Source organism: Anabrus simplex, chromosome 12, assembly GCF_040414725.1.
Source record: "Anabrus simplex isolate iqAnaSimp1 chromosome 12, ASM4041472v1, whole genome shotgun sequence".
NCBI lineage: Eukaryota > Metazoa > Arthropoda > Insecta > Orthoptera > Tettigoniidae > Anabrus > Anabrus simplex.
The window spans coordinates 80,208,347-80,234,785 of NC_090276.1; the positions used below are offsets into that span (position 1 = coordinate 80,208,347).

Sequence of the window (26,439 nt, forward strand, 5' to 3'; positions counted from 1 at the left end):
CAAGTATTCTATCATCGGCTTTTCTGCTGTTTTCTTATTTATACAAGAGCCTGCTACTGAAATAGTAGAACAAAAAGAATAAATCAATTGCAGTCTGTACTCAGTAAGGACCACATTGTCTTCTGTTCATCCACTTGTCCAAACTTTTAAAAATATTGCTCTTCACCTCCCACAGGGAAGGGCCCCCACTTGTTTTAAAAACTCAACCAGCAAACACTAAATAAAAAAGTTTTGATCATTAACAAAACTTGCAGCTAATGATGAGAAATGTACTTCATTTATATTTATACACTGACTGACAGAGCAAATGCAACACCAAGAAGGAGTGGTCAGAACTTTATGCCAATTGCAGGGTAGACTGACGTCACTGAGGTATGCTCATGATGTGAAAAGCGCCGCTGTGCTGCGCACGTAGCGAACGATAAATGGGACACGGCGTTGGCGAATGGCCCACTTCGTACCGTGATTTCTCAGCTGACAGTCATTGTAGAACGTGTTGTCGTGTGCCACAGGACACGTGTATAGCTAAGAATGCCAGGCCGCCGTCAACGGAGGCATTTCCAGCAGACAGACGACTTTACGAGGGGTATGGTGATCGGGCTGAGAAGGGCAGGTTGGTCGCTTCGTCAAATCGCAGCCGATACCCATAGGGATGTGTCCACGGTGCAGCGCCTGTGACGAAGATGGTTGGCACAGGGACATGTGGCACGTGCGACGGGTCCAGGCGCAGCCCGAGTGACGTCAGCACGCGAGGATCGGCGCATCCGCCGCCAAGCGGTGGCAGCCCCGCACGCCACGTCAACCGCCATTCTTCAGCATGTGCAAGACACCCTGGCTGTTCCAATATCGACCAGAACAATTTCCCGTCGATTGGTTGAAGGAGGCCTGCACTCCCGGCGTCCGCTCAGAAGACTACCATTGACTCCACAGCATAGACGTGCACGCCTGGCATGGTGCCGGGCTAGAGCGACTTGGATGAGGGAATGGCGGAATGTCGTGTTCTCCGATGAGTCACGCTTCTGTTCTGTCAGTGATAGTCACCGCAGACGAGTGTGGCGTCGGCGTGGAGAAAGGTCAAATCCGGCAGTAACTGTGGAGCGCCCTACCGCTAGACAACACGGCATCATGGTTTGGGGCGCTATTGCGTATGATTCCACGTCACCTCTAGTGCGTATTCAAGGCACGTTAAATGCCCACCGCTACGTGCAGCATGTGCTGCGGCCGGTGGCACTCCCGTACCTTCAGGGGCTGCCCAATGCTCTGTTTCAGCAGGATAATGCCCGCCCACACACTGCTCGCATCTCCCAACAGGCTCTACGAGGTGTACAGATGCTTCCGTGGCCAGCGTACTCTCCGGATCTCTCACCAATCGAACACATGTGGGATCTCATTGGACGCCGTTTGCAAACTCTGCCCCAGCCTCGTACGGACTACCAACTGTGGCAAATGGTTGACAGAGAATGGAGAACCATCCCTCAGGACACCATCCGCACTCTTATTGACTCTGTACCTCGACGTGTTTCTGCGTGCATCGCCGCTCGCGTTGGTCCTACATCCTACTGAGTCGATGCCGTGCGCATTGGGTAACCTGCATATCGGTTTGAAATAAACATCAATTATTCATCCATGCCGTCTCTGTTTTTTTTCCCCAACTTTCATCCCTTTCGAACCACTCCTCCTTGGTGTTGCATTGTCACTGTCAGTCAGTGTATATAACCAATGAGTATGGTATTTTAGAGAGCCATAACAAATTAAATTATAATTAGCTAGATTTAATATCTTGGACAAAGTAGGGAAGAAGAGAGCTCGAGGAAAGGGGAAGAGGGAGGGCTCTAGTCTACAATACAATTTCATACCTCAACTATTAACCTAACTATACAAATTGTTTCTTAATCAGTAAACAATATCAATACAGAATACTTCACGCAACGCTGTTATGATTACAACAAGTATTTACCTGTAAATGTACTTGGAATACCCTTTTAATGCTTAGAAAGTTTTTCTTCTTTATTTTCTTCATTCTTCATATTTGACAGTTCTCGTATTTTTTATGTAGTTTCTTCATTTTGTAAAATAATATTAACAAACAGCTAGTCACATTATGCACCACAATGTATTGCTTTTCCTTACAATTACTGTTGTTTCATTGATCTGTGAGAGTGAAATGTACGGGTGTAATAATTCATTCATACAATCCACTGGTGGTCCATAATCCGTTAGAGGAGAGATCCTCACTTGGACTATGTGTAAGTAGGGTAGCATCCTGCTTCATGAATTTACCAAGCTCAGAACATTTTAAGAAATCCTCGGACCTATGGGAGTAACGGAGTCCCACTCCCATTTGACAGGCGAGGGACTCCTTGGAAACAACTTGTCGAACAAAATGGAATTCGATGGGGAGCTATTAATATTAATGGGGCTTATGGAAGAAATAAATTAGAACTGCCTGAGTCAGCAAAGAGGATGAATCTGGATGTGCTAGGAGTAAGTGACATTCGGGTAAGGAGAAATAAAAAGGAATATGTAGGAGATTATAAAGTGTACTTGACGGGTGTTAGAAAGGGCAGGGCAGAATATGGGATAGGGCTGTTTATCAGGAATACCATTGCACACAACATAGTTTCTGTTAGGCACGTAAATGAGTGAATGATGTGGGTAGATTCGGCAGTTGGAGGAATTAGGACGAGAATTGTCTCAGTGTATTCACCATGTGAGGGTGCAGATGAGGATGAAGTTGACAAGTTTTATGAAGCATTGAGTGACATTGTGGTCAGAGTCAACAGCACGGATAGAATAGTGCTAATGGGCGATTTTAATGCGAGAGTTGGAAATAGAACTGAAGGATATGATAGGGTGATTGGTAAATGTGGGGAAGATATGGAAGCTAATAGGAATGGGAAGCGTTTGCTGGACTTCTGTGCTAGTACGAGTTTAGCAGTTACGAATACATTCTTCAAGCATAAGGCTATTCACTGCTATACATGGGAGGCTAGGGGTACCAGCTCCATAATAGACTATATCTTAACCAACTTCAAATTCAGGAAATCTGTTAGGAATGTACGAGTTTTCCAGGGATTTTTCGATGATACAGACCACTATCTGATCTGTAGTGAACTAAGTATCTCTAGGCCTAGGGTAGAGAAAGTGAAATCTGTCTGCAAACTAATAAGAGTAGAAAATCTCCAGGACGAGGAAATTAGACATAAGTACATGGATATGATTAGTGAAAAGTTTCGAACAGTAGACAGTAAACAGGTTCAGGATATAGAAAGAGAATGGGTGGCATACAGGGATGCTTGGTAGAAACAGCAAGGGAATGCTTGGGAACAACTGTGTGTAAAGATGGCAAAAGGCGAACATCTTGGTGGAATGATGAAGTGAGAGCAACTTGTAAACGTAAAAAGAAGGCTTATCAGAAATGGCTACAAACAAGGGCCGAGGAAGACCGAGATTTGTACGTAGATGAAAGAAACAGAGCAAAACAAATAGTTGTTGAATCCAAAAAGAAGTCTTGGGAAGATTTTGGTAATAACCTGGAAAGGCTAGGTCAAGCAGCAAGAAAACCTTTTTGGACAGTAATAAAGAATCTTAGGAAAGGAGGAAAAAAGGAAATGAACAGTGTTTTGAGTAATTCAGGTGAACTCATGATAGATCCCAGGGAATCATTGGAGAGGTGGAGGGAATATTTTGAACATCTTCTCAACGTAAAAGGAAATCTTCCTTGTGATGTTGCGAACAGCCAAGCTCATGGGGAGGAGGAAAATGACGTTGGTGAAATTACGCTTGAGGAAGTGGAAAGGATGGTAAATAGACGAAATTAGACATGAAATGGTGAAGTATAGTGGGAAGGCAGGGATGAAATGGCTTCACAGAGTAGTAAGATTAGCATGGAGTGTTGGTAAGGTACCTTCAGATTGGACAAAAGCAGTAATTGCACCTATCTATAAGCAAGGGAACAGGAAGGATAGCAACAACTATCGAGGTAACTCATTGATTAGTATGCCAGGCAAAGTATTCACTGGCATCTTGGAAGGGAGGGTGCGATCAATAGTTGAGAGGAAGTTGGATGAAAACCAGTGTGGTTACAGACCACAGAGGGGCTGTCAGAATCAGATTTTCAGTATGCGCCAGGTAATTGAACAATGCTACGAGAGGAATAGGCAGTTGTGTTTATGTTTCGTAGATCTAGAGAAAGCATATGACAGGGTACCAAGGGAAAAGATGTTCGCCATACTGGGGGACTATGGAATTAAAGGTAGATTATTAAAATCAATCAAAGGCATTTATATTGACAATTGGGCTGCAGTGAGAATTGATGGTAGAGTGAGTTCTTGGTTCAGGGTACTTAATGGGGTTAGTCAAGGCTGTAATCTTTCACCTTTGCTGTTCGTAGTATACATGGATCATCTGCTGAAAGGTATAAAATGGCATGGAGGGATTTAGTTAGGTAGAAATGTAGTAAGCAGTCTGGGCTATGCTGATGACTTGGTCTTAATGGCAGATTGTGCCCAAAGCCTGCAGTCTAATATCTTGGAACTTGAAAATAGGTGCAATGAGTATGGTATGAAAATTAGCCTTTCAAAGACTAAATTGATGTCAGTAGGTAAGAAATTCACCAGAATTGAATGTCAGATTGGAGGTACAAAGCTGGAACTGGTGGATAATTTCAAGTATTTAGGGTGTGTGTTCTCCCAGGATGGGAATATAGCAAGTGAGATTGAATCAAGGTGTAGTAAAACTAATGCAGTGAGCTCGCAGTTGCGATCAACAGTATTCTGTAAGAAGGAAAGTCAGCTCCCAGACGAAACTATCTTTACATTGGTCTGTTTTCAGGCCAACTTTGCTTTACGGGAGTAAAAGCTGGGTGGACTCAGGATATCTTATTCATAAGTTAGAAGTAACAGACATGAAAGTAGCGAGAATGATTGCTGGTACAAACAGGTGGGAACAATAGCAGGAGGGTACTCGGAATGAGGAGATAAGGCTAATTTAGAAATGAGCTCGATGGATGAAGCTGTACGCATAAACCGCCTTCAGTGGTGGGGTCATATGAGGCGAATGGAGGAGGATAGGTTACCTAGGAGAATAATGGACTCTGTTATGGAGGGTAAGAGAAGTAGAGGGAGACCAAGATGACGATGGTTAGACTCGATTTCTAACGATTTAAAGATAAGAGGTATAGAACTAAATGAGGCCACAGCACTAGTTGCAAGTAGAGGATTGTGGCGATGTTTAATAAATTCACAGAGGCTTGCAGACTGAACGCTGAAAGGCATAACAGTCTATAATGATAATGTATGTATATATGTATGTATGTATGTATTAATTAATTGCTCGTTGTGCAACGTTAAGTTTGCATCTATAGAATGTCCTGTTAACACAGACTTTTCTAGCCCCCCATTCCCCTACTCCTACTTTACTATTGCATTCACAGAGAAAGAAATCTCATTATGTATAACCATTAGTCACGGCACAAAACACAGTGTCCGCAAGAAGAAGAGACACAGAAACATAAGAGTGAATTCGGCAGTGTATTTTATTTTCACACAGTTACGGATTCTTAACCTATTCAAAGAGATACCCTCAGGGGACAAAACTGGTGGCGGCATAGGCTTCAGGCCCGGCTGCTGCTGCAGGACCTGTGTGCCGTGTTGTCCTCCAACTACGTACTGCATCTGGTCTGGAGGGACTTGGAGGGGTTGCAGTTGTTGAATCATGTTTGGTGATGGTTGCCGTAAGCCTGGATTCACTTGTAGAGCGGGATTCGATGGATACCTGCAACCAAACAATGAGTCTTTTTTAACCTATCATTCTCCATAGTTGGTCCCATCTGAATTTATCTTAAAAGTCATTACTGATATTTTTGTGCACAAATTCAGACAAGTAAGTTTTGAAATGTTTTCGGCCATTTATTAGGTGACAAGGCATTGCTGTCAAGTAGGACGTTATGGTTGATTTAACTCTAAAACATGTCTATACTCCGCACTGCTTTACTTCTAAATTGATTTTTGGCCGATTTTGGCTCTGTCTGGTGGTTATGCGCTGAAACATAGACATACAACCAACCCCAAGCCGCCATTCATATCGACTGATATCGGCAGACTGCGATCTCAAAACCTAGTTGCCAACTATAATATTTACATTCACCACGTGGTTAACCTATCTCGCTCAATGTGTATGGTATTCGGCACGGTTCACAATATTTTGCATTTTTCATCAATAATTAGTGTTTTCATTATTAGTGTCTCTAGTAGCTTGGTGGAAAGCAGTGCAGGTACTCGTTGAACTGTGTGCTTTATGCTATCATTTACAGTTTAGCATAAGTTAGTACAATACTGGTTTAGTAGTTCAGTGCACAAAAATAGCTGTAGTTTTATTTACATCCGTGTATTTTTGTAGTGTACTCAGTTGTGCGTGTTTAGCATGTCTCAGTGTAGTTCAGGACAGACAAGTGGCAAGAAAGTGACTCTGAAATCAGTGAAGTGTTCCCTTTGTAGGCCATAACCTTCTTTCTGTGCCAGCCATTAGTGGCAAATGATGTGTTATTTCCTCATTCTTTTTAATTCTTAATGATATATTCTCTTTTTGTGTCTGATGTTGTTAGTAAGTATAGTGTTTGGGAATTTATTTTCAATCCCGATTCATTAGCTATTCTGAGTGCGGTATTACATTTTACGAGGGCTGATTACCTCAGTCGTATTGCATCAGCTGTTCTCGCATAAGTAGCGTGCTGGCAACAGAGGTAAGACGATGCTCATTTGTTTTGCAAAACGTCAATTTAGAAGTAAAGCCGTGCAGAGTATAATTTCTATTCATCAGTTCTACACCTTCCACATGATTCTTCATCTTTGCTCTTTGATTTTATATCAACTGTTCAGCAAAAATTCTAAATTATTTCTATATTAATTGAGAGGATATTAGATACTTCCTCAGTTGGTATCACAAGGGTAAGTGAATCCCATTCCAGCCTCCGGTCTACAATTAAAATCCTCGGACTGGACAGGAATCGAACACGGGGCCTGGCGGTAAGAGGCTAGCATGTTACCCCTAACCCATTAACTCCAGATAGTCCTAAAAATACACGTACTAACGGTTGGAGATTTATTTGTCTAAACGTGCACATTCCAATAGCACAATATATACCTTGGAGTCCACTGGTTCATGGGAATAAGATGTGGTCCCTCTGCACTAGGCCCCATCTGGATGGTTCTTTGCTTCACCTGCGGCTGGCCAACAACAATCCCAGGAGGATTTCCTTTGAAATAGCCTCCTTGACCATGTGGAGCCTGTTGTCGTGCTGCCTCTTCCTGCACCTGTCACGTACAACATAAAACAATTCATACACTACAGTATTTCAATAAACAATGTGTCTGTAAGAAAATATGAAACATTTAAACAAAATTATCAATATCCCTTGATTTACTTCACGGTGATTTTCACTCCTTAGCAATAAGCTATTTTTCAGATGCATTGTTGCATTTAACATGGTTTATTTCATTTTGTAATAACTTAGTTCCCTACTTTTTTCCATATGTTTGACCTAGATCATTAACATAGGCTTTTTTAAAGTGACAAAATCCCTAGCGCATACTTCCCATGGTGCCAAATCTTTTGTGGTTGCAGTGCTTCTCGTGAAATGTTACAACTAAATAATGGGAAATTGCACAATCCCATGATATTCTGGGTTACATATTCAAGGCAAGTCACGGGTGAGCTGCTCTGTTTATGCGGCATAATAACCTGTCATTAATCTATTAAAGAAGCTAGGCATTTAAAATAGTTTATGTTGGGTCCCTTCAACAGTATATGAAAGAATAAATAATTTTCAGTCATTAAAAGTGTATTGACAAGGTGGACCCAACATAAACTATTTTAAATAGTTTTTTTAATAGATTTAGACAAGTCAATACAGGATCAAACCTGTCATAACGACTGCTCCAATAATGTTTCACAGGTTAAAGCAGCCCTAAAGCTTATTATCATGTCTACAATTACAGGCCGTGAAAGCATCAGTTTTTGATTATGTCAAAGACAATTTTATTAAAGGACAACTTAGTAGATAAGGCAGGCAGCAAACCACTTTTTCTTCCTCATAATTGGAATGTCTTCAAAACCTTCACAGACCACTAACATATGTGAGGTGTGGCATAGAAGATTGAATACATTAGTATGAAATAACCTGGGAGATAAGGTAAACACCAGGAATGCATGATAAATGCGGTGGTACTGTCTATCTTGGGTAAGGCATAAAAAATACTCTACATGTGTTAAGTAATGTTATTTCAAAGTAAAAGTTATGTACGTCATCTAAATCCATTTATCTTCATTTTTCACTTTTAAAAAGCTGTTTAGTTACGATTTATAATTGATACTCGTGCATTAAAGTGCCTTTTGAGAGGGGAACAGCCATTGCAGTACTCAGTAGCGGTTCATTTAGCTAACGTACAACCCATGTGCTTTCTGTTTACTGCTGTGTTCCGAGTGTTATTGGCACGCTAGTGACTTTGCATATTATTAAGTGTTTCTTTCGTGCTATTATTTAGTAATATATAATTATTAATTAAGTTGGTAGTCAGTCTTTGTCTTGGTGTTTAGGATTTAGTTAATAGTTTTAATTTATGTTTACATAACCTTTGGGTAAAGTTCCGTGCGCAGTGAAGATGGGTGAACCCAGCTATTCTAACATAAAACATAAGAAGGGAAGTCGAGAAAAACAGTGTGTTCTCAACGTTTTTAAGAAGTTTAGTGACGCAAATGCTGGTAGTCCCCTCCAAAATGTGACGAGGTTCTTAATGTCATCCCACAGCATGTTAAGGACTCGTGTGGCGAGTATCGCGTAGATGATATCACATTGCAATCGGGAGGTTACCTAATTACCAAATTCTTCTTTAAATCCAATTGAAAATGTGTGGAGTCAAGTTAAAGGCCATGTTGCATGGGACAACAAAACTTTCACTCTTGCGGAAGTAAGAAAAACTGCTGCTGGAAGGGATTGAACTAGAGACCCCTCAACAGTGGGAAATGTGTGTAAAACACGTCATCGAGGGGGAACAAAAACGAATGTGGGATATAGAACAGTTAGTAGATGATGCCATTGAACAGATAGTGATAAATGTGAATGACTCTGGCAGTGATGACGACCACGACATGGAGGGAGTTGAGTAACCTTCCTTTCTTCTGCAGGAGACATTAGTGAGTAAATTAACCTTCAGAATTGTATTGAATATCATCTTGATTCATTCTGGTGATTGTATAAATCTTGTATTCTTCTTATAACATGTTATTACAGATTATTTGAATTAGTTATCGGAATCACGATTTCTTGACTGATGTCTTTTTGCGACTAGTACTACAACGCACATGTGGCCAGACTTGTAATTCTTATCTCCCAGGTAATTTGAGATAGAGTATAGTAGGAACATCCCACCCCTCTTTCTACCATCTCCTAGAATACAAACACACTCAGCACAATAAAATTAGTATAACAATGGGTTAACCAGCCTACAAATTAAAATAATGTGCTACATTTTGGTTTTCCTGATGCAATTAAGCCATTGCTCTACAACATACAATGTCACTTACATTCCTCAATTTCCTAGACAGCTAATGTGGTGCCGAATACTTCTTCCACTGAAACTAAGTTATAATTAGGGTGCAAACTTTTATATACAGTCAAGGTGCGAAATATTTATATAAAATGTAGTAAATATCAGTGAAATATGTAGCAGTACTAATGTTCATATTATGATATGGACAATAATACTGTTTTAAATAACTCCATATTTTATGATCGTTGTTGCTTTAGTTTATTTTCATAGTTTACTGCTTTTTAACTTTTGACAGGGAATATAGTTACTTATTGAACTATCAAATTAAAGATCTGTTCAAAATACTTCAAGTATTTAAAAAATGTTATGCACTGTAAACTGCAGAGTGTATTACACAATTTATGGTTACAGCTAATTTCCTGCTGCCCTTGTGCCCTGAAAATAAATAATAAACGTTTCAAAATAAAGTTTATATAGAATCTGTCTTTAAACCGCACTGTTAAGTAACAAATAGTATAGTAACTTTTATATCATGATGCACAGTGTGTCACCGAGTACCTCTCCATGTTTTGGTGCTAATCCAATAAATCTTCTTGTAGGCTGAGAAGGACCATTCAACAATGCAGGAAGTAGTAGCCTGCTTTCAGTTTGTTAAAAGGTTAAATGATCAATGCAACGCACATTCATAGATAGGATTAGTGCTATTATACAGAGCTGAGGCACTCTGACCTACTGTATTTCACAGCGTAGGAAATCCCGATAGTAATTGTAATATTTTCTTTACAAAAGGAAATTCACCAATAATTTCATTATTCTGAAAAATAAAAAAATAAACTCCTTCCTGGGAGACTGATTACCTCAGATCGAGTAGAGGTATTTTAGTCTCCTTTACAAAGAATACTGCAATGTATTTGAAATGTCGGCAAACTGTATTGCACGTAATGTGCAGAAAACAACACGGTTCAACCCGTAAAAAGAACTAACTAATTCTACACACCGTGGAAGCTTCACTTCTAAGATAGAACTGAAACAATCTTTTAATTACTAGTAATATGTAAAATTAAACCCAACTATAACAATTTGAGAACCACAATTTACTGACATTTTTTGTTAAAGGAGTGGATTATGTAATTACATAAGAATCCGGGCCCTAGTTATAATCAGAGAATGGATTTTTTAAGGTGCAACACCCTTCCAAAAATATAGTGCTTTCAAATTAATTATTGAAATGTGTATGAAATGAAGCAAAATGAACACATATTTTCATGCATCTTTTCGTGAGATTAGCACATTTATCCCCTCTCTCCCTACCTCCTTGATACTTCTGCACCTTATCCGTACCACTTATTTCATGGTTTGTTCAAGAATTGGACAGCTACATAATGTCCATGACGTCGAGCACAATTTGACCACCTGTGACTCATATTCAGAGTGATGAAAGAGTCCGTTTAAGGGGTGTTTAGAATACGTATGAGTGAGGGAAGAAGATGTGTAAATGGATAGCTTCTGTGTGTGTAAATGGTGGTTGCCTTAAACAACAATCACCACCACCTTTATTTTATAAATACTGGTTACTTAAAGATATTTCATATTTGCAATAGTGTTCATTAAAAGAATGTCAATGAAACTTTCTTAACCTGATAAAGGTATTTTACCAGTATTTCTCTTTTTGGCACCTTTTAGCACAGCTTTTGAAAATATTTCTTTCCCTTTTCCATTCACAATTTTGCACCTTACAATCCATTCTTCACTTAACATAAAAGCTTCTGCAAATTTGACAGACCACAACTCACACAAGCCACCCATCTGCACATTAGCTTCCATTTTCAATTCCTCACTCTTACGTATTCTCACTATTCCATCGCAGCCCTTAGCAATACACCCTACACTGGACTCCTCCATTGATTTGATTAACATTTTTGGCATTTTTGGAATACCCCCCCCCCCCACCAATCTACCAGTTGTAAGGTTCTCATGAAAGTGAGCTAGGTGAATAGATTATGGTATTTTTTTGTCATTCAAATTTAATTGACCCGTTAAGTGGGAAGCGCGCAATATGGTAACACCGTTCTGGTGGGGACTAATTTTCATAACTCAAAAAATAATCAAATAAATTCAAGAAACCTTCCAAATCTTGAAATACTTCATAATAAAATGCTACGTATATCCTAATTCTGATATAGAAAGTGATTTTTTGCCTATTTGTTAATATTTGCGGGTGTTTTAGTTTTGGAGCAAAAACAACCTTAGCTTCCGTATTGTACCAGAAAGGCCTAAGTCCTGGCACATATCAATTGAAAACAAACTTTATTCCAGCATAAAATTCCGTCTGACGTATGAACAGCTGAGCGAAGGAATGTTCCAGCATGTGCCAGACTCCACGAGTGGACTAGGCGAGGTCAAGTGACGTCACCTGCCGCTTGAAGCTCACCTACCCTAGAGATATTTCTCGAAAAGATTTTTCGTTTCGCAAGCTTTTTAACGCCTTAACTAATTTCAACGGGACAAACGCTGAATTGTAGCGGACGTCATAAAAGTTAATTCCTGTGAATTTTGAATTAATCTATCCCATGGTTGTTGAGTTATAATAATTTAAAGTCTAAGAAGACTGTGCACTCATGGTCACATGACCAAGAGAGCCACCCCTCCCAGCGCCGATATATATGTCAAGGCTAACAAGCAGCACAGAGCAGTACAAAGACGAGTACACAGATGTGTGTGAGTGAGAGAGAAGGAAGACCGACCCGCGTACAGTATGTCCGCGCAGTCGCGGTGAAAGTACGTGCCGTCGTGTTTCCGGAAGACGAAGTTGTATCGCCGATAAGATTATAAAAGATGTCTTATCGTGTCGTGATTACGGTCTACTTCTAAAGACATTTCAGAACATAATACGAGTGAACTTATTGAAGAGCAAATACCAAATATTTGATGTTCACAGATTATAACATTACGTGTGAACTTAACTTATTTCACATAATATTGAACTACCACAATGAACTGAAAGTAACATGTAGAATTACCAGGACTCATTTCTTTTAGAGTATTGAACTGTGTATTTTTATTCACGTAATGTTCATGCCATATTAGTACACGACTTACAGTAGTAAACGGGGTGAATACTAAGAACTCTTTTTGAGGTAAAGTGATATTATAATAATCAGAAAATCATCCTTAGTGACTCAAAACCCGTGTTCAAAGACTGTGATTAGAGACGGTGATTTGCCTTTCCAAGTGTTTGAACTGTGTAGTTTTGGACGTTCTAAGTGACGACTTTAAATAGTATTTCATACAGCCAGGACTGTGATTATTCATTTAATGTCTTAAAATTAAATTTCGCCATAAACTGTGTTCGACAGTAAATGACAGTGTCAGTGATAACTACTCGCACTAAGTGAATTTTCCGTGTGCGAAAAATCACCTCAACAAGCTGTAATTCTACGAGATCCAGTTCCAGCAATCATCACCTCATCGATGGTACCCATCGCGGGACAGCAACGTGGTGTGTTAATGGAACATCGCTCAACCTGATTCTCCATGGAACATTCCAGAATTCCATTCTTCAACATTTGTAAGCAACATTTTCTTACATTAAGTGACTAGTAACAAACTGACTGAATTTTTTTTCTCATTAATTTTGAACAGTGGAAACCTCAGTGCCGCGTGTGAACAAATATTTCAGAGTTCTCATAATTTCTCAGAAGTTCATTTTTTTGTGGTTAATGCATTTTTCAAATTTAATTTCAAATTTCATAGAAGAATTTTAGGCTTTTCAAGTGTTCTATACATCAAGGTTTACAAACTGAAAAACTCTCAACAGAAATTTAAATGCTTATGTCAATTTACAATTATCAGTGTGTGCTCATTTCATAAAATGGTTTAGAAAGACTGTAGGTGGAAATCCAATACCTAGTAATTTCATATATGAAAGACTTTGATATCAGTGATATTTATTTAATTTTCATGAACTACATTCAAGAAGATTACGTTCAAACGTTTAATTTCAATGCAAGATTTGAATCCCATAATCATATTGCAGGGTGAAAAATCAATAAATTGTTTTTAAAAATTTTATAACCATCTATTATTTGCTCTGCGAGTCTATCCTACTCTGTACTGGCTCCAAAACCAAGTTCCACTCCCTGAGGTCCTACTCATGCCAATTACCCACGAACTTTTCCTGGTACAGTATATTGCAAATATAAATTTCTTTTCGGAATATCTATATTTTCATATTAATTTGAGGAAAATTAAAAACACATACACTGCAAATACACTTCATCATTAACTAATCTACAATATCTGAAATAAATACCGCAGTTGAGAAAAATACATTTCATGCAGGGTTTGCAATTGCAGTAATAAGTTGAGTTTAAGTACTTACAATGGTAGCCTGGTTCTAATCATCTTCACACAATAATTACTTCTTTATTGCAATGAATTTAGACATCAGGACTGATTTCACTAATTATATTATTTACACTATTCACACAGTTTACATCTCACGCACTGTTTTTACATATCTTGCATGTGATAAGCACAGAAACATGGAGCTGCACAGAGAGCGACATCGCAGTCCCTGCACCTGTAGATTGTTTCACGTCTCTCCCTTTTCGCCAGACACACCACGCACCTCTTCACACCAGGGTGGATTCACATCAGGAAAATGCCTACCGTTGAATCTTTCTGTGGGAGCAGCTGGAGGTGGTCTAACTGAAAGGACAGGCATTGCTTCAGCGGGGGTTGAACCTGTGTACTTTTTGAGGATTTTATCAATGAGGTGAATTCTGAACTGTAGGTAAGTGAATTTTCCTCCATGTTGTCAGAAAATGATGAATGAATTGAATACCACGAGGTCCAGAAGATGCCGAAAAATTTTCTGGTAATATTTCTTCATTCGCTTCCTTGCTGTGGAGTACGTAATGACGTACTGATCAGAAAGATCAACTCCGCCCATTGAATCATTTTAGTCAATGCAAACTATAGGTTACTCTTTGGTTTAGTCCTTTCCTCTGATAGGGACATACTACTGAGCATGCAAACGTCTCTCTTGTCCTTCCACGAGTTTCTTTTGATAAGCAGCTGTTACCTCTCCTTTCTTCAGCTTTTTACTCATAAGTTCCTTAGGGAGATTTTACTAGTTGGTTCTAACTGTACCCACTACGTCAGTATTAAGGTCATTTAGCAGGTCGTATAATTCAGGGTTACAAGTAATAAATCTCATTGTGGACCGTATTGGACATCAGAACATGAACATTAAAATAGAATAATAGTTAACACCACCTTTCCAATACCTTCCTTATCTTTCCTTATATTTAGGAAATAAACATTACAACAGGCGTTGTAAGATGGGACATGTTTCGCTTAACAGTCGTAAGCATCATCAGCTGAGAATAAATCTTAGCCTAAAGTTAGGTCAGAGCCCCGAACCTAGTGTCCTTATCATATATGGCACCCTAAGTATCAACATTTATTTTTAGAAGATCAAAATATGCTTAAAACTAGAGTGACAAAAACATAAAATGTTACAACATGGCTAAGAGAAAAAGAAAACACAATCGAGTTGAGTCAGAGGATGGAATAGAAAGTACAATACAGAGCTGGTAGTGAAATAATTAAAATCATTGGATATCATTGCTACCAGTCAGTCAATTAGAATGTTCAAACATAAAACAAGTGTGACAATATATAGTGTTCATCATGGCTGAGTGAGAAAAAATATACGTAATCGAGTTGCCAGAGATTAAAAACAAATTAAAAACAAGAAGTTTTAGACAATAAATTGACTTTTCTTAAGGAATCAAAAACTAAATTCGTCAAATCTTTCAAAACCACAGGAACACCCTTTCCCCAAATCAAAGTTGTTCCAAACACTGTAAATTTGTCCAACACTAACTTTTCAAACAGTGAAATGGATCTTTTGAACAAAGGTTTCAAATTCAATTGGCCCAACCCCAATAAAATTGACGATCTGGTGACCAATATTGCCGAAATCGAATCAAATATTTCAAAACTTCCTATTGAACACCGTAATGATGTTAAATACGAAATTAAAAAGAAGCTCCCGTTACTAACCAGTGAAATAAATTCCAAGCCTTCTTTAAATCTTAACAAGCAAATAATTGAAGTAAAGAACAAAATCAGAAATAATAATATAATAGTCACAAAAGTCGACAAAGGCTCTACAACTATATTATTGAACAAAAATGAATATATTAGTAGAACTGAACATTTCTTTTCCACCAATAACTACAAACTGATTGACAACGATCCCACTTTAAAGATCCAGCGTGGTTTAAAGAACTTGCTGAAAAATTCATCTTTTCTCTTTCAAGAGCACGAACAACAAAAACTCACCATTATGAACCCCAGGTTACCTACTGCTAAAGCCTTACCAAAAATACATAAGAAAGACGTGCCAATGCGTCCTATTATAAACTGTCGAAATAGTCCCACCTACAAGGTTTCTAAATTTTTACACCATTTTTAAATAGCCATTATAAGTTCAATAATGAAGCCTATATCAAAAATTCAGTTGATTTTTGTAATAAACTTTCTAAATTCAAGTTGCATGACAATCACATCATGGTTTCGTATGATGTCACCAATATGTATACTAGTATACTAGTAAATGAGACCATTAGTTTAATAGAAACTAACCTTTTGAAACATAACACTATAAGCAAATGTGAAATAGATGAACTGATCAGCTTGCTAAAATTTGTGGTAAACAATAACTTCTTTACATTCAATAACAAAATTTACCAACAGGAGGGACTAGCGATGGGTGACCTGATATCTGGAATCCTTGCTAACATTTTTATGGACCACCTCTAAGCTACCAAGATAATCAATAAAATCAATGGTCTACAGCTTTGGCTAAGATACATCGATGACACATTTGCCATCATCGAGACACATCACAATAATAGTGATAACATTTTAAAGACCCTTAATGACCTTGACCACAATATCAGGTTCACTAAGGAAGACGAAATCAACAGATCTTTAAATTTCCTGGACTTAACCTTGACCAGAGCCAGTGATAATTTCATTTTCCAAATTTACAGAAAGCCCTCCGCTGCTCCTTTGGCAATGAATGAGTCTTTACACCCTCAATCTCATAAACAAGCAACTTTCTACAGTTTAGTTCATCGAGCATTAAATATTCCACTATCCCCTTCTAACCGAAAGAAAGAGTTTGACTATATAAAAGAACTTGCAAAACTTAACGGCTATAAACCTAACCTGATCGATAAGATTATCGGTAAAATAAAATCAAAAAATACTACAAATTTAATTCCAGATAAGCCCAAAAGAATAAACACTGCCACCTTCACCTTCACTAACCCCACCATATACAGCATTACTAACCAATTTAAGATGCATAACATCAGAATTGCCTACCGAACTCGCAACACTAATCGGAATATATTCTTTAATTCCAACTTGGTAAATACTTCTCAGGACAAATTTTCAAACTCTGATATTTACAGACTCAAATGCCCCCAGTGTGAATTTTCTTACATCGGACAAACTGGCCGCAGTTTCAGAACTAGATACTTGGAACATTATAATGCCTTAAAGCATAAAAAGTACTCTGCCATTAGCAACCATATGAGGGATTCTGGCCACAATTATTCTACAATTGATCAGGACATCCACATTATAAAATATGTAAATAAAAGCAGCTTAATGACTGGATTGGAAAATACATACATTTTCTTGGATCAACATTTTAATAATAATAATAATAATAATAATTTGAATGATGTCCCTGAGAACAACAGCCCAATAATTGAACAAGTCCCCAAGTTACTCACTAATTTTAATATAAATCATAACAATTACACAAAAATCTTCAATTATAAACCTTTAAATACCCCTCCGGTCGCCATAACAGATTCCACCTTACCCCCTCCCCATAATACAACTCCGCCGCCAGCTTCCAGCACTCTCATTGTTGCACCTACCCCTCCCGTCCCAACTTACTCTCCGCCTAGGCAAGCACACAGATACAACACACGCAGCAACGGACATACGTTTAACAGACCCCTTCGAACGGCTAATGTCTCCGGTCAATGCTCATCCAACATAAGAGGTAAGCGATATTAGACTCCCATTTTGAACACCCTATTTTCAAGGCACAAGTACATCTTTTTCTTTTTTCCATTTTTCTGATTTCAGTTCACGCACTTGGCTTCCTATTTTTTCTGTTTTGAACTTGAATTAACAGCAAAAATGAAGCGGCTTCAGGCGTGATCCTTCCTGTTTGAAGTGTTACTACTCCATGTCTGCTACAATATATGATTTCTCTTGCCCGTCTCATGTATCTACACAAGAGTGGGATTTAATTATTTTTTCTTCATTCAAAAGAATATAATCACCATGTTTTGTTATGTATGAACATTCTTATTAACTGACTGGCAGCCATGAGTTTGATTATTACACTGCCAGCACTGTGTTGCACTCTATGTTTTTAACCTCTGGCAACTCGATTACGTATATTTTTTCTCACTCAGCCATGATGAACACTATATATTGTCACACTTGTTTTATGTTTGAACATTCTAATTGACTGACTGGTAGCAATGATATCCAATGATTTTAATTATTTCACTATCAGCTCTGTATTGTACTTTCTATTCCATCCTCTGACTCAACTCGATTGTGTTCTCTTTTTTCTCTTAGCCAAGTTGTAACATTCTATGTTTTTGTCACACTAGTTTCAAGCTTATTTTGATCTTCTAAAAATAAATGTTGATACTTAGGGTGCCATATATGATAAGGACACTAGGTTCGGGGCCCTGACCTAACTTTAGGCTAAGATTTATTCTCGGCTGATGATGCTTACGACTGTTAAGCGAAACATGTCCCATCTTACAACGCCTGTTGTAATGTTTATTTCCTAAATATAAGGAAAGATAAGTATTGGAAAGGTGGTGTTAACTATTATTCTATTTTAATGTTCATAATTCAGGGTTCCCAAAATAGTTGTCCGTTCCTATCAGGTATCCTTGTTTCAGTAGATTATCTGCCGGAGTACACACAATTCTCGTCGGCTTGGAAGACTGTGATAGATCAATGCCGTGGACTTCATTGTTGAGTTCTGTTGATTTTCCAGTATACCACAACATATTCCACACGTAACCCGTTTTTGCTTTGCAAATTTTGTAAGATTCCATTCCGAACTGGGACCTTTTCTGTGGAATGTATACCTTCCAGCCAAGGCGAACTTTCCATAGGAGAAGGCTTTCGTCTGTGGATAGCTGGTCATCCGGAATGTAAGCCTGTTGAAACATTTTCTCAAAGTGATCGAAGACTGGCTTTACATTGTATAGTTGAGGATACATCTGCCCATCGTATGCCTCACTGTCAGAAAAATGGAGAAATTTCAAGAGAAGGAAAAACATCTTTTCCGTCATGATCTCGTAAAATATGGGCGTGGCCAGTTACTTGTTATGAGAGTAATAATGCCCCATTGTAGATTTGTGGATAATCCCTTGAAGAACCAAAAGTCCGAATAAGAGTTTTATTTCATCCTTATTTGTAGGAATCCAGTCTTTTTCCCTACTCCTCCGTTTCATCTTGTTTGCCAGTGTTTTCCCACAAATTTTCTGTTGAGCATAAATATAAGTTTGCTCAGCAATATACTGACAGATAGTATTGTCCACAAACAGTTCGTAAATATCCTCTGGAGTCTTTACATCCAAGAACCGTCCTTTTACTCCAAGAATGAATTTTGCTGGAAATCTACTCTTTTTCTGTCCATCTTCTACCCACATAATAGGCCCTGACATATCACTGCAGTTTGAGTCTGCCTGTATCTCTCCATCATCACTGTCATCACCCGAGGTGTCACTTTTGAACCTGCGACCATTCACTATGATAGCACCAGAATGCTCTCCTGTACCACTTGTGCCTCCTTCTCCAGAGAACGAATTATCTTCACTATCTGAATGGAAGTCACTGAAGTCATGGTCCTCGTCGCTAAACTCCAACATTTCATATACAAGTGAACGCAAGCTGTCATCATGTAATTCTTCAACTCGATGACCTTTAGAAGACATAATTATGACTGAAAAGTACTTTCATGAAACAACAAAAGTGCAACGCATCTATAAGTTCAAATTCACTCCTCCCCATAATTACTCCTTTTCACACTGATATACTATACACTTCCCAGTCTCATGAAACACTAAAGCATTTGAGTAAGCACATAGCAAGAACGCAGCTGATTAGCCTAGTTCCCGCACGAGGCAAACACATAGCGCGCTTTTGCACGGAAGCAAATTTTGTTGAATGATATACAGCTCTGTCTGCTCTGTTTCTTTAAACATAAGGAACTTCATCTTTTTGTCCGTATTGAACTGAGATCACAATTAAATTAGAATCTAGCGGGTTCCACCTTTTCAATACAAAATACAATGTTGTTGGATGATATTTACAACATTATTTATTACAGAACATGTTTCGGTGTTCAGTTTTTGACACCATCATCAGCTGCTTAGAAAGTGTGAAAAAACTTAGCGATCTAAACATTAAACAACATATTGTCATACTTAACTCATTAGTATACATATATACAGACAATGGAATATTGCACTAGTTAAATCCTAAACATCTATATTATGCTATATTAAAAACTCTAATATGTAACAAGAGGATTCTTGTAAGTCATAAATATAAAATTTCTCATCTGGTTGATGAGTTGTCTTCACATTCCTTAATGTCTGTGATTCTATACTCTTGTACTGTCGAATTCAAATGTGAACTTAAGATTGAGGAATTAAAGTTGCATGCAGCCCATTTGATGTTAAAATGTTCATTTCATGTATATATTAGCCACTTTCTTGGATTAAAAGTTCATTATATACAATATGATTGTTAAAACTGAGCTGTCTTCTTAAATTTATTAAGTACAAAAACTTCATATTTTTAATGCTGTATGCATAGTTGGAACTGTAATTTAATTTGTCCTACAGTTGTTAGGCGGACATATCTTCTCAGTTCAATGGAACCCTGTAATGATGAAACCCAATGTTAAAAGAAAAGCGAGAATATTAATAAAGAAAACTGATTGAATCTAACTGTTGATACAGCTGACTCACCTCTACAGCTGTGTACTTCACATGACGGCTGCAGCGTGACGAGTGTGTCTGCTAGTATCTTGTGCTGTGTGATGAAGTGTTAGGGAAGGAGAAGTAGGGGTGGCAAAGGGGATGTTTCTAGAACATTGAACTTTTAGGAGAGGATCCGGGGGGCGTTGTGGACAAAGACAGTAGTACGCAAAGTTGTTACGTAGAGTTCGGAATATGTTCGAATTTTCTGTAATTTAAGTAATAGAATCAAACAATCAAATAATACCTCGGGTTTTTCCGATATTTCATTCATATTAAGGTTAGCGTTATAGTATAGGTCAAGATGTATTAGACATGCTTCCGTAATGTCAAGCTTCTGTCCCTTAGACAGTGTTTCCATGATTTCGAGGTCTTTATCTATGTCTGTGAATTTATGTTTGTACTCATGGATATGCTGGCCTACCACTGAGAATCTGTGATGTTTTACAGCGTTAAGGTGTTCCTGATACCTGATATTAAAGCTACGCCCAGTTTGTCCTATGTATCTGCTTCCACAGTCTCTACATTCGAATCTATATACCCCTCATTTAGAATATGGATTTACTTTGTTGACAACAGAAGCATTATGTAAAGTTGTTGTACTTCTATTATCTGTCTTGAATGCGATCCTAATGTTACGTTTCTTGAAAATATTTGTAATTCTGTACACATCTTTATTAAACGTGAAGGTTGCGATTTCCTTTGCTTCTGTTTTATTTTTCATCAGACTCGTGTGAGGGCGATATTTGAATTTGCTTATTATTCGTTCTATAAAATTCTCTTTAAAACCGTTAGCTTTAGCCATAGCTTGAATGATGTTCAGTTCCTTGTCCAAGTTTCGTTTGGACATTGGTATGCTAAAAGCGCGATTCACCAAGCTGTTATAGGTCGCGCATTTATGAGCTAAGGGGTGTATCGAATCATTTCGTATTGTAACTACAGTTTGTGTGGGTTTTCTGTAAATACTAAAAGAAAATGAAGAGGCGTGCCTATTGATCTTTAGGTCCAGATAATTAATGGATTTTTCTATTTTGGATTCTAAAGTAAATTTTATATTCGTATCTATTGTGTTAAGATTATTAAGAGTCGTAGAGGCGTTGGTTATGCGTTCATCCAGGATAACGAACGCATCGTCTACATACCTAGACCAAAATAGAACATTCTTTAATTTTTCATTATTAATTATTTGTGTGTCCTCTAAAAAATCTAAATAAATTTCTGCCAAAATTCCTGAGGCCGGAGACCCCATTGCAAGGCCATTCTGTTTATAAATGATCTGGTCGAAAGTAAAATAGTTGTTATTGATCAGCAATTTTAAAACCGCCATGAATTCATCAATTTCAAGCTTGCTTAAGCGACTCTATTTTTTCAAATTCTTGGCAATAATGGGAAGCAATTTATTAGTTTTAATATTAGGAAACATATTTACTATATCAAAAGAATGTCTTGTGTGGTGATCCTGTAGTCGAAATTTAATTAATTCTTTAGTGAATTCTACGGAATTCTTTATGGATTTATTTGCAGTGAATCTGTAATGTTGTTTTAAGAATTTTTTAATATACTGAACTAATTTGTAAAGGGGGCTAGGTCTGTAATGCTAATTAATTTCTGCTTCTCTTATTCGTTAAAGAGGAAAGAAGATGTCTTCATTGTTTGTTTCAATTGCTTCTGCAAAGACTGAGTTGGGTCCTTCTTAATAATAGAAAAAGAGTCATCGTTAAATTTTTTTTTGTTTTTTGGATGTTATCAGCTTTATGCATAATAACGGTCATGTTGCCTTTATCAGCTTTAGTGACTATAAGCTCTTCGTTTTTTATTTTAAGTTCAAGTATTTGTTTCCTATCCTTGAAGGAATCTTTAGGGATGACAAACTTATTAATTTTTTTTTTTTTTAATACATCGAGTTGAGCCTCTATGGACTGCGTGGTAACAACCAACTTCATTTCAGTGTCTAGGTCTTGTTCTTGTTCCGGCTTTGACTTCCTGCCAGTATCTTCTGAGCCCAGCGACGAGTGCCTGTTTATGCTCATCAGACAGAGGTCCTTTCCGTCTTCTGGAAGTTGATGCCATTTGGAAACCTTGATAGTTGTTCACCAATCTTCTAAATGTGCTCCTGTTATGAATTTCTTGGTCTGAAATACCAATCTGCATCAGATCTTTTTCGCATTCCTGGAACCATCTCGGCCTTGTTGCCTTAGATTGAATAAAATTCCATATTCTTTTTGTTAGCCGACCATCAGTCATCCTCAAGAGATGACCGTAAAATAATAGCCATCTCTTCTTAATTGACGCTGTGAGAGGTTCTGTCTTGCTGTACAAATCCTTATTTGGTCTCATTCGCCACTGTCCATCAACCCACCTATTACCTAGGATTTTTCTTAGTATCCTGCGCTCTCTTTTTTCCAGCCGATCAGCTTGACCTTTACAACTTAAGGTCAAAGTTTCAGATGCATATAATCCTTCAGGTTTTACAACTGTGTTATAGTGTCGGAACTTGGCCCCTATACTCATAGACTTTTTATTATAGATATTCTTTGTCATTTGGTATGCCTGGTCTAACTTCCTCATCCTGACATTGATTGCTTCCTCTTCTAATCCATTCTGCTGGATGACTTCACCAAGATATCTGAAATTCTTGACTCGACCGATTTTTCCAAGATTAGTGATCATCCATTCTGGTCCATCACAGATGTTTGTCATATATTTTGTCTTTGGAATAGAAATCTGGAGTCCTACCTTTTCAGCAACTTCTGACAGCCTATTGATCTTATTGACTGCTGAATCTATGTTGTTAGCAAAAATGGCCAGATCATCCGCAAAGGCCAGGCAGTCAACGTACACCCCTTTGTGCTTAGGACCAAGTCTGAACTGATCTTCCTTTGTTTCTTCTTGGTCTAACAACTTCCTCCACTCTCGAATGACTTTTTCCAAAACACAGTTGAAGAGGACTGAGGATAGTCCATCTCCCTGTCTGACACCCGTTCTGATTGTAAACGGTTCTGAGATCTCACCCGTAAATTTTACTTTCGACACTGTGTTGGTTAGAGTTTGTTTGATCAAATTTCTTGACGTATCGTCCACTCCAAACTCTTCCAAAATATTCATTAATGACTCGCGGTCAATGGAGTCATATGCTTTCTGAAAGTCAACAAACACAACCACGTAGCTGTGTCCTCCTGTCTTCTTGTACCTTATGATGCTCTTCAGGTTAAATATCTGTTCTGGGGACGAACGGTTTTTTCTGAAGCCAACCTGATATTCCCCAATATGTTGGTCAATGTGAGCTTTAATTCGGTTCTGAACTGCTTGGAGAAAATCTTATAGGGAACAGATACTAATGAGATGCCCCTATAGTTGTTGACATTCTTTTTATCACCTTTCTTGTGCAAAGGGTGGATTAGTGCTGACAGCCTTTCAGTTGGTATCACCCCAGTTCTCCAGATATCTTCAAAAAGCTTGACTAGTACATCTAGAGTTTCATCATTTGCCAGCTTCAGTAGTTCTGCCACTATCAAAACTTCACCAGCTGCCTTATTATTCTTTAAGCTGTTTATAATCTGTTTGATCTCCTCTTTACAAGGAGGGGTTGAGTTGGGTAATTTGTGGATCGGGTCACACACAGGGAATCTTTCTTTTGGTTCTTCACAATTAAGAAGGTTTTCAAAATACCGAGATATGATCGTACAGTTTTCTTTGTTGGTCAACCCTAGCTTTCCATTTTCTTCTCTAAAACAAAGGCTGGGGGCTTGGTACCCTCTGAAATTAGTCTTGAAACTTATTATTATTATTATTATTATTATTATTATTATTATTATTATTATTATTATTATTATTATTATTAACCGTTTTGTTCAGCTGTTTCTTTACTTCTATTCTGACTTCATCCTGCAAGTCGAGTGGCAATTTTCCAAGCACGATTTCTGTTTCTATGATCAGATCTTTAGTTACTTTAGCTTGATTGAAGGTCGGCCAATTATGTTTAGCGCCTTTCTCAAGGATAAGTCTTTCCTCTTTGTTCAAGTTGACATTGGAAAGGTTAATGACTGGAGCACGAAACTGTTTCAATGGATCTTCGTAAGGTGTAAAATTGGACCTTTGAATCGGGGATGAAGTTTGGGTTCGACCTTTTTCTGCTTCCTTCCTTAGCATTTCTAGCTTTTTCTCCAGTGTTAATTGTTTACTTGCAAGTACGTTAGATAATTTGAATTGAACTTTATTTTGAAAAAGGTTCCATTGTGATGTCTTCGTCCACAATGCCCCCCGGACCCTCTCCTAAAAGTTCAATGTTCTAGAAACATCCCCTTTGCCGCCCCTACTTCTCCTTCCCTAGCGCTTCATCACATAGCACAAGATACTAGCAGACACACTCGTCACGCTGCAGCCGTCACGCGAAGTACACAGCTGTGGAGAGGTGAGTCAGCCGTATCAACAGTTAGATTCAATCAGTTTTCTTTATTAATATTCTCGCTTTTCTTTTAACATTGGGTTTCATCATTACAGGGTTCCATTGAACTGAGAAGATATGTCCGCCTAACAACTGTAGGACAGATTAAATTACAGTTCCAACTATGCATACAGCATTAAAAATACGAAGTTTTTGTACTTAATAAATTTAAGAAGACAGCTCAGTTTTAACAATCATATTGTATATAACAAACTTTTAATCCAACAAAGTGGCTAATATATACATGAAATGAACATTTTAACATCAAATGGACTGCATGCAACTTTAATTCCTCAATCTTAAGTTCACATTTGAATTCGACAGTACGAGAGTATAGAATCACAGACATTAAGGAATGTGAAGACAACTCATCAACCAGATGAGAAATTTTATATTTATGACTTACAAGAATCCTCTTGTTACATATTAGAGTTTTTAATATAGCATAATATAGATGTTTAGGATTTAACTAGTGCAATATTCTATTGTCTGTATATATGTATACTAATGAGTTAAGTATGACAATATGTTGTTTAATGTTTAGATCGCTAAGTTTTTTCACACTTTCTAAGCAGCTGATGATGGTGTCAAAAACTGAACACCGAAACATATTCTGTAATAAATAATGTTGTAAATATCATCCAACAACATTGTATTTTGTATTGAAAAGGTGGAACCCGCTAGATTCTAATTTAATTGTGCTCTGTTTCTGTCAAGCGGAAGTACTTACTAAAAATACCACTTGATGACAGGGGCATGCAGATAACGAGGACTGAATTTCATAACTCTGGCTAGGCTGAGAGTCGAGGAAAAAATAAAACAGCAGCGTATGACTGAAGTCGCTCTCCCCACCTGGCTGGTTATTTCCTCGACTGACTTAAGTTGCACTCCCCGGTATACGGGTTTTAACATGATGTCAGTGTTATAAACAAAACAGTTTCAACAATATATCAGACTACTTACTTTCAATTTACATCAGTTGATAACTGTATTTAAGGGGTAAAATTATGAAATAACTTACCTGACAATGTTTTGCACGGTAACAGCACAAGGCAATGGGACAGCCACCATTGGTTTTCCGTTTGCAGAGCTTTGTGTGCTGAACCACTCTCTTCATCTTCTGACAGCTCGGCAGACGACACTTTGCATCTCGGCACTGACAAGTATGCACCAAGGACTGGATACACCTCTGGATCGACAGTTTTCTTGCTTCCTGAAGTGTACAATATCATCATTTGATACGACTCATTTACAAACAACATAATTGATAAACTAACTTGCTTGTGAAGGGCTACTGCTCAAATGACTGGCAATAAGTTTTTCTTTGGTC

The 26,439-nt window shown here is 38.0% G+C and overlaps 1 protein-coding gene across 1 annotated transcript in view; it reads right to left on the reverse strand.

Annotated features, from left to right (window-relative positions):
- Positions 1-1,327: 1,327 nt before the first annotated feature.
- Positions 1,328-26,439, reverse strand: part of LOC136884159 (histone acetyltransferase p300-like) — a 69,352-nt gene continuing 44,240 nt past the window's right edge. Inside the window, exons 4-6 of the mRNA XM_068229857.1 lie at positions 26,131-26,322; positions 7,144-7,313; positions 1,328-5,775 (exon numbers count right to left, since the gene is read on the reverse strand). Coding sequence (XP_068085958.1) covers positions 5,466-5,775; positions 7,144-7,313; positions 26,131-26,226 — 576 coding nt within the window. The 5' untranslated portion in view covers positions 26,227-26,322 and the 3' untranslated portion in view covers positions 1,328-5,465. The remainder of the gene's footprint in view (positions 5,776-7,143; positions 7,314-26,130; positions 26,323-26,439) is intronic.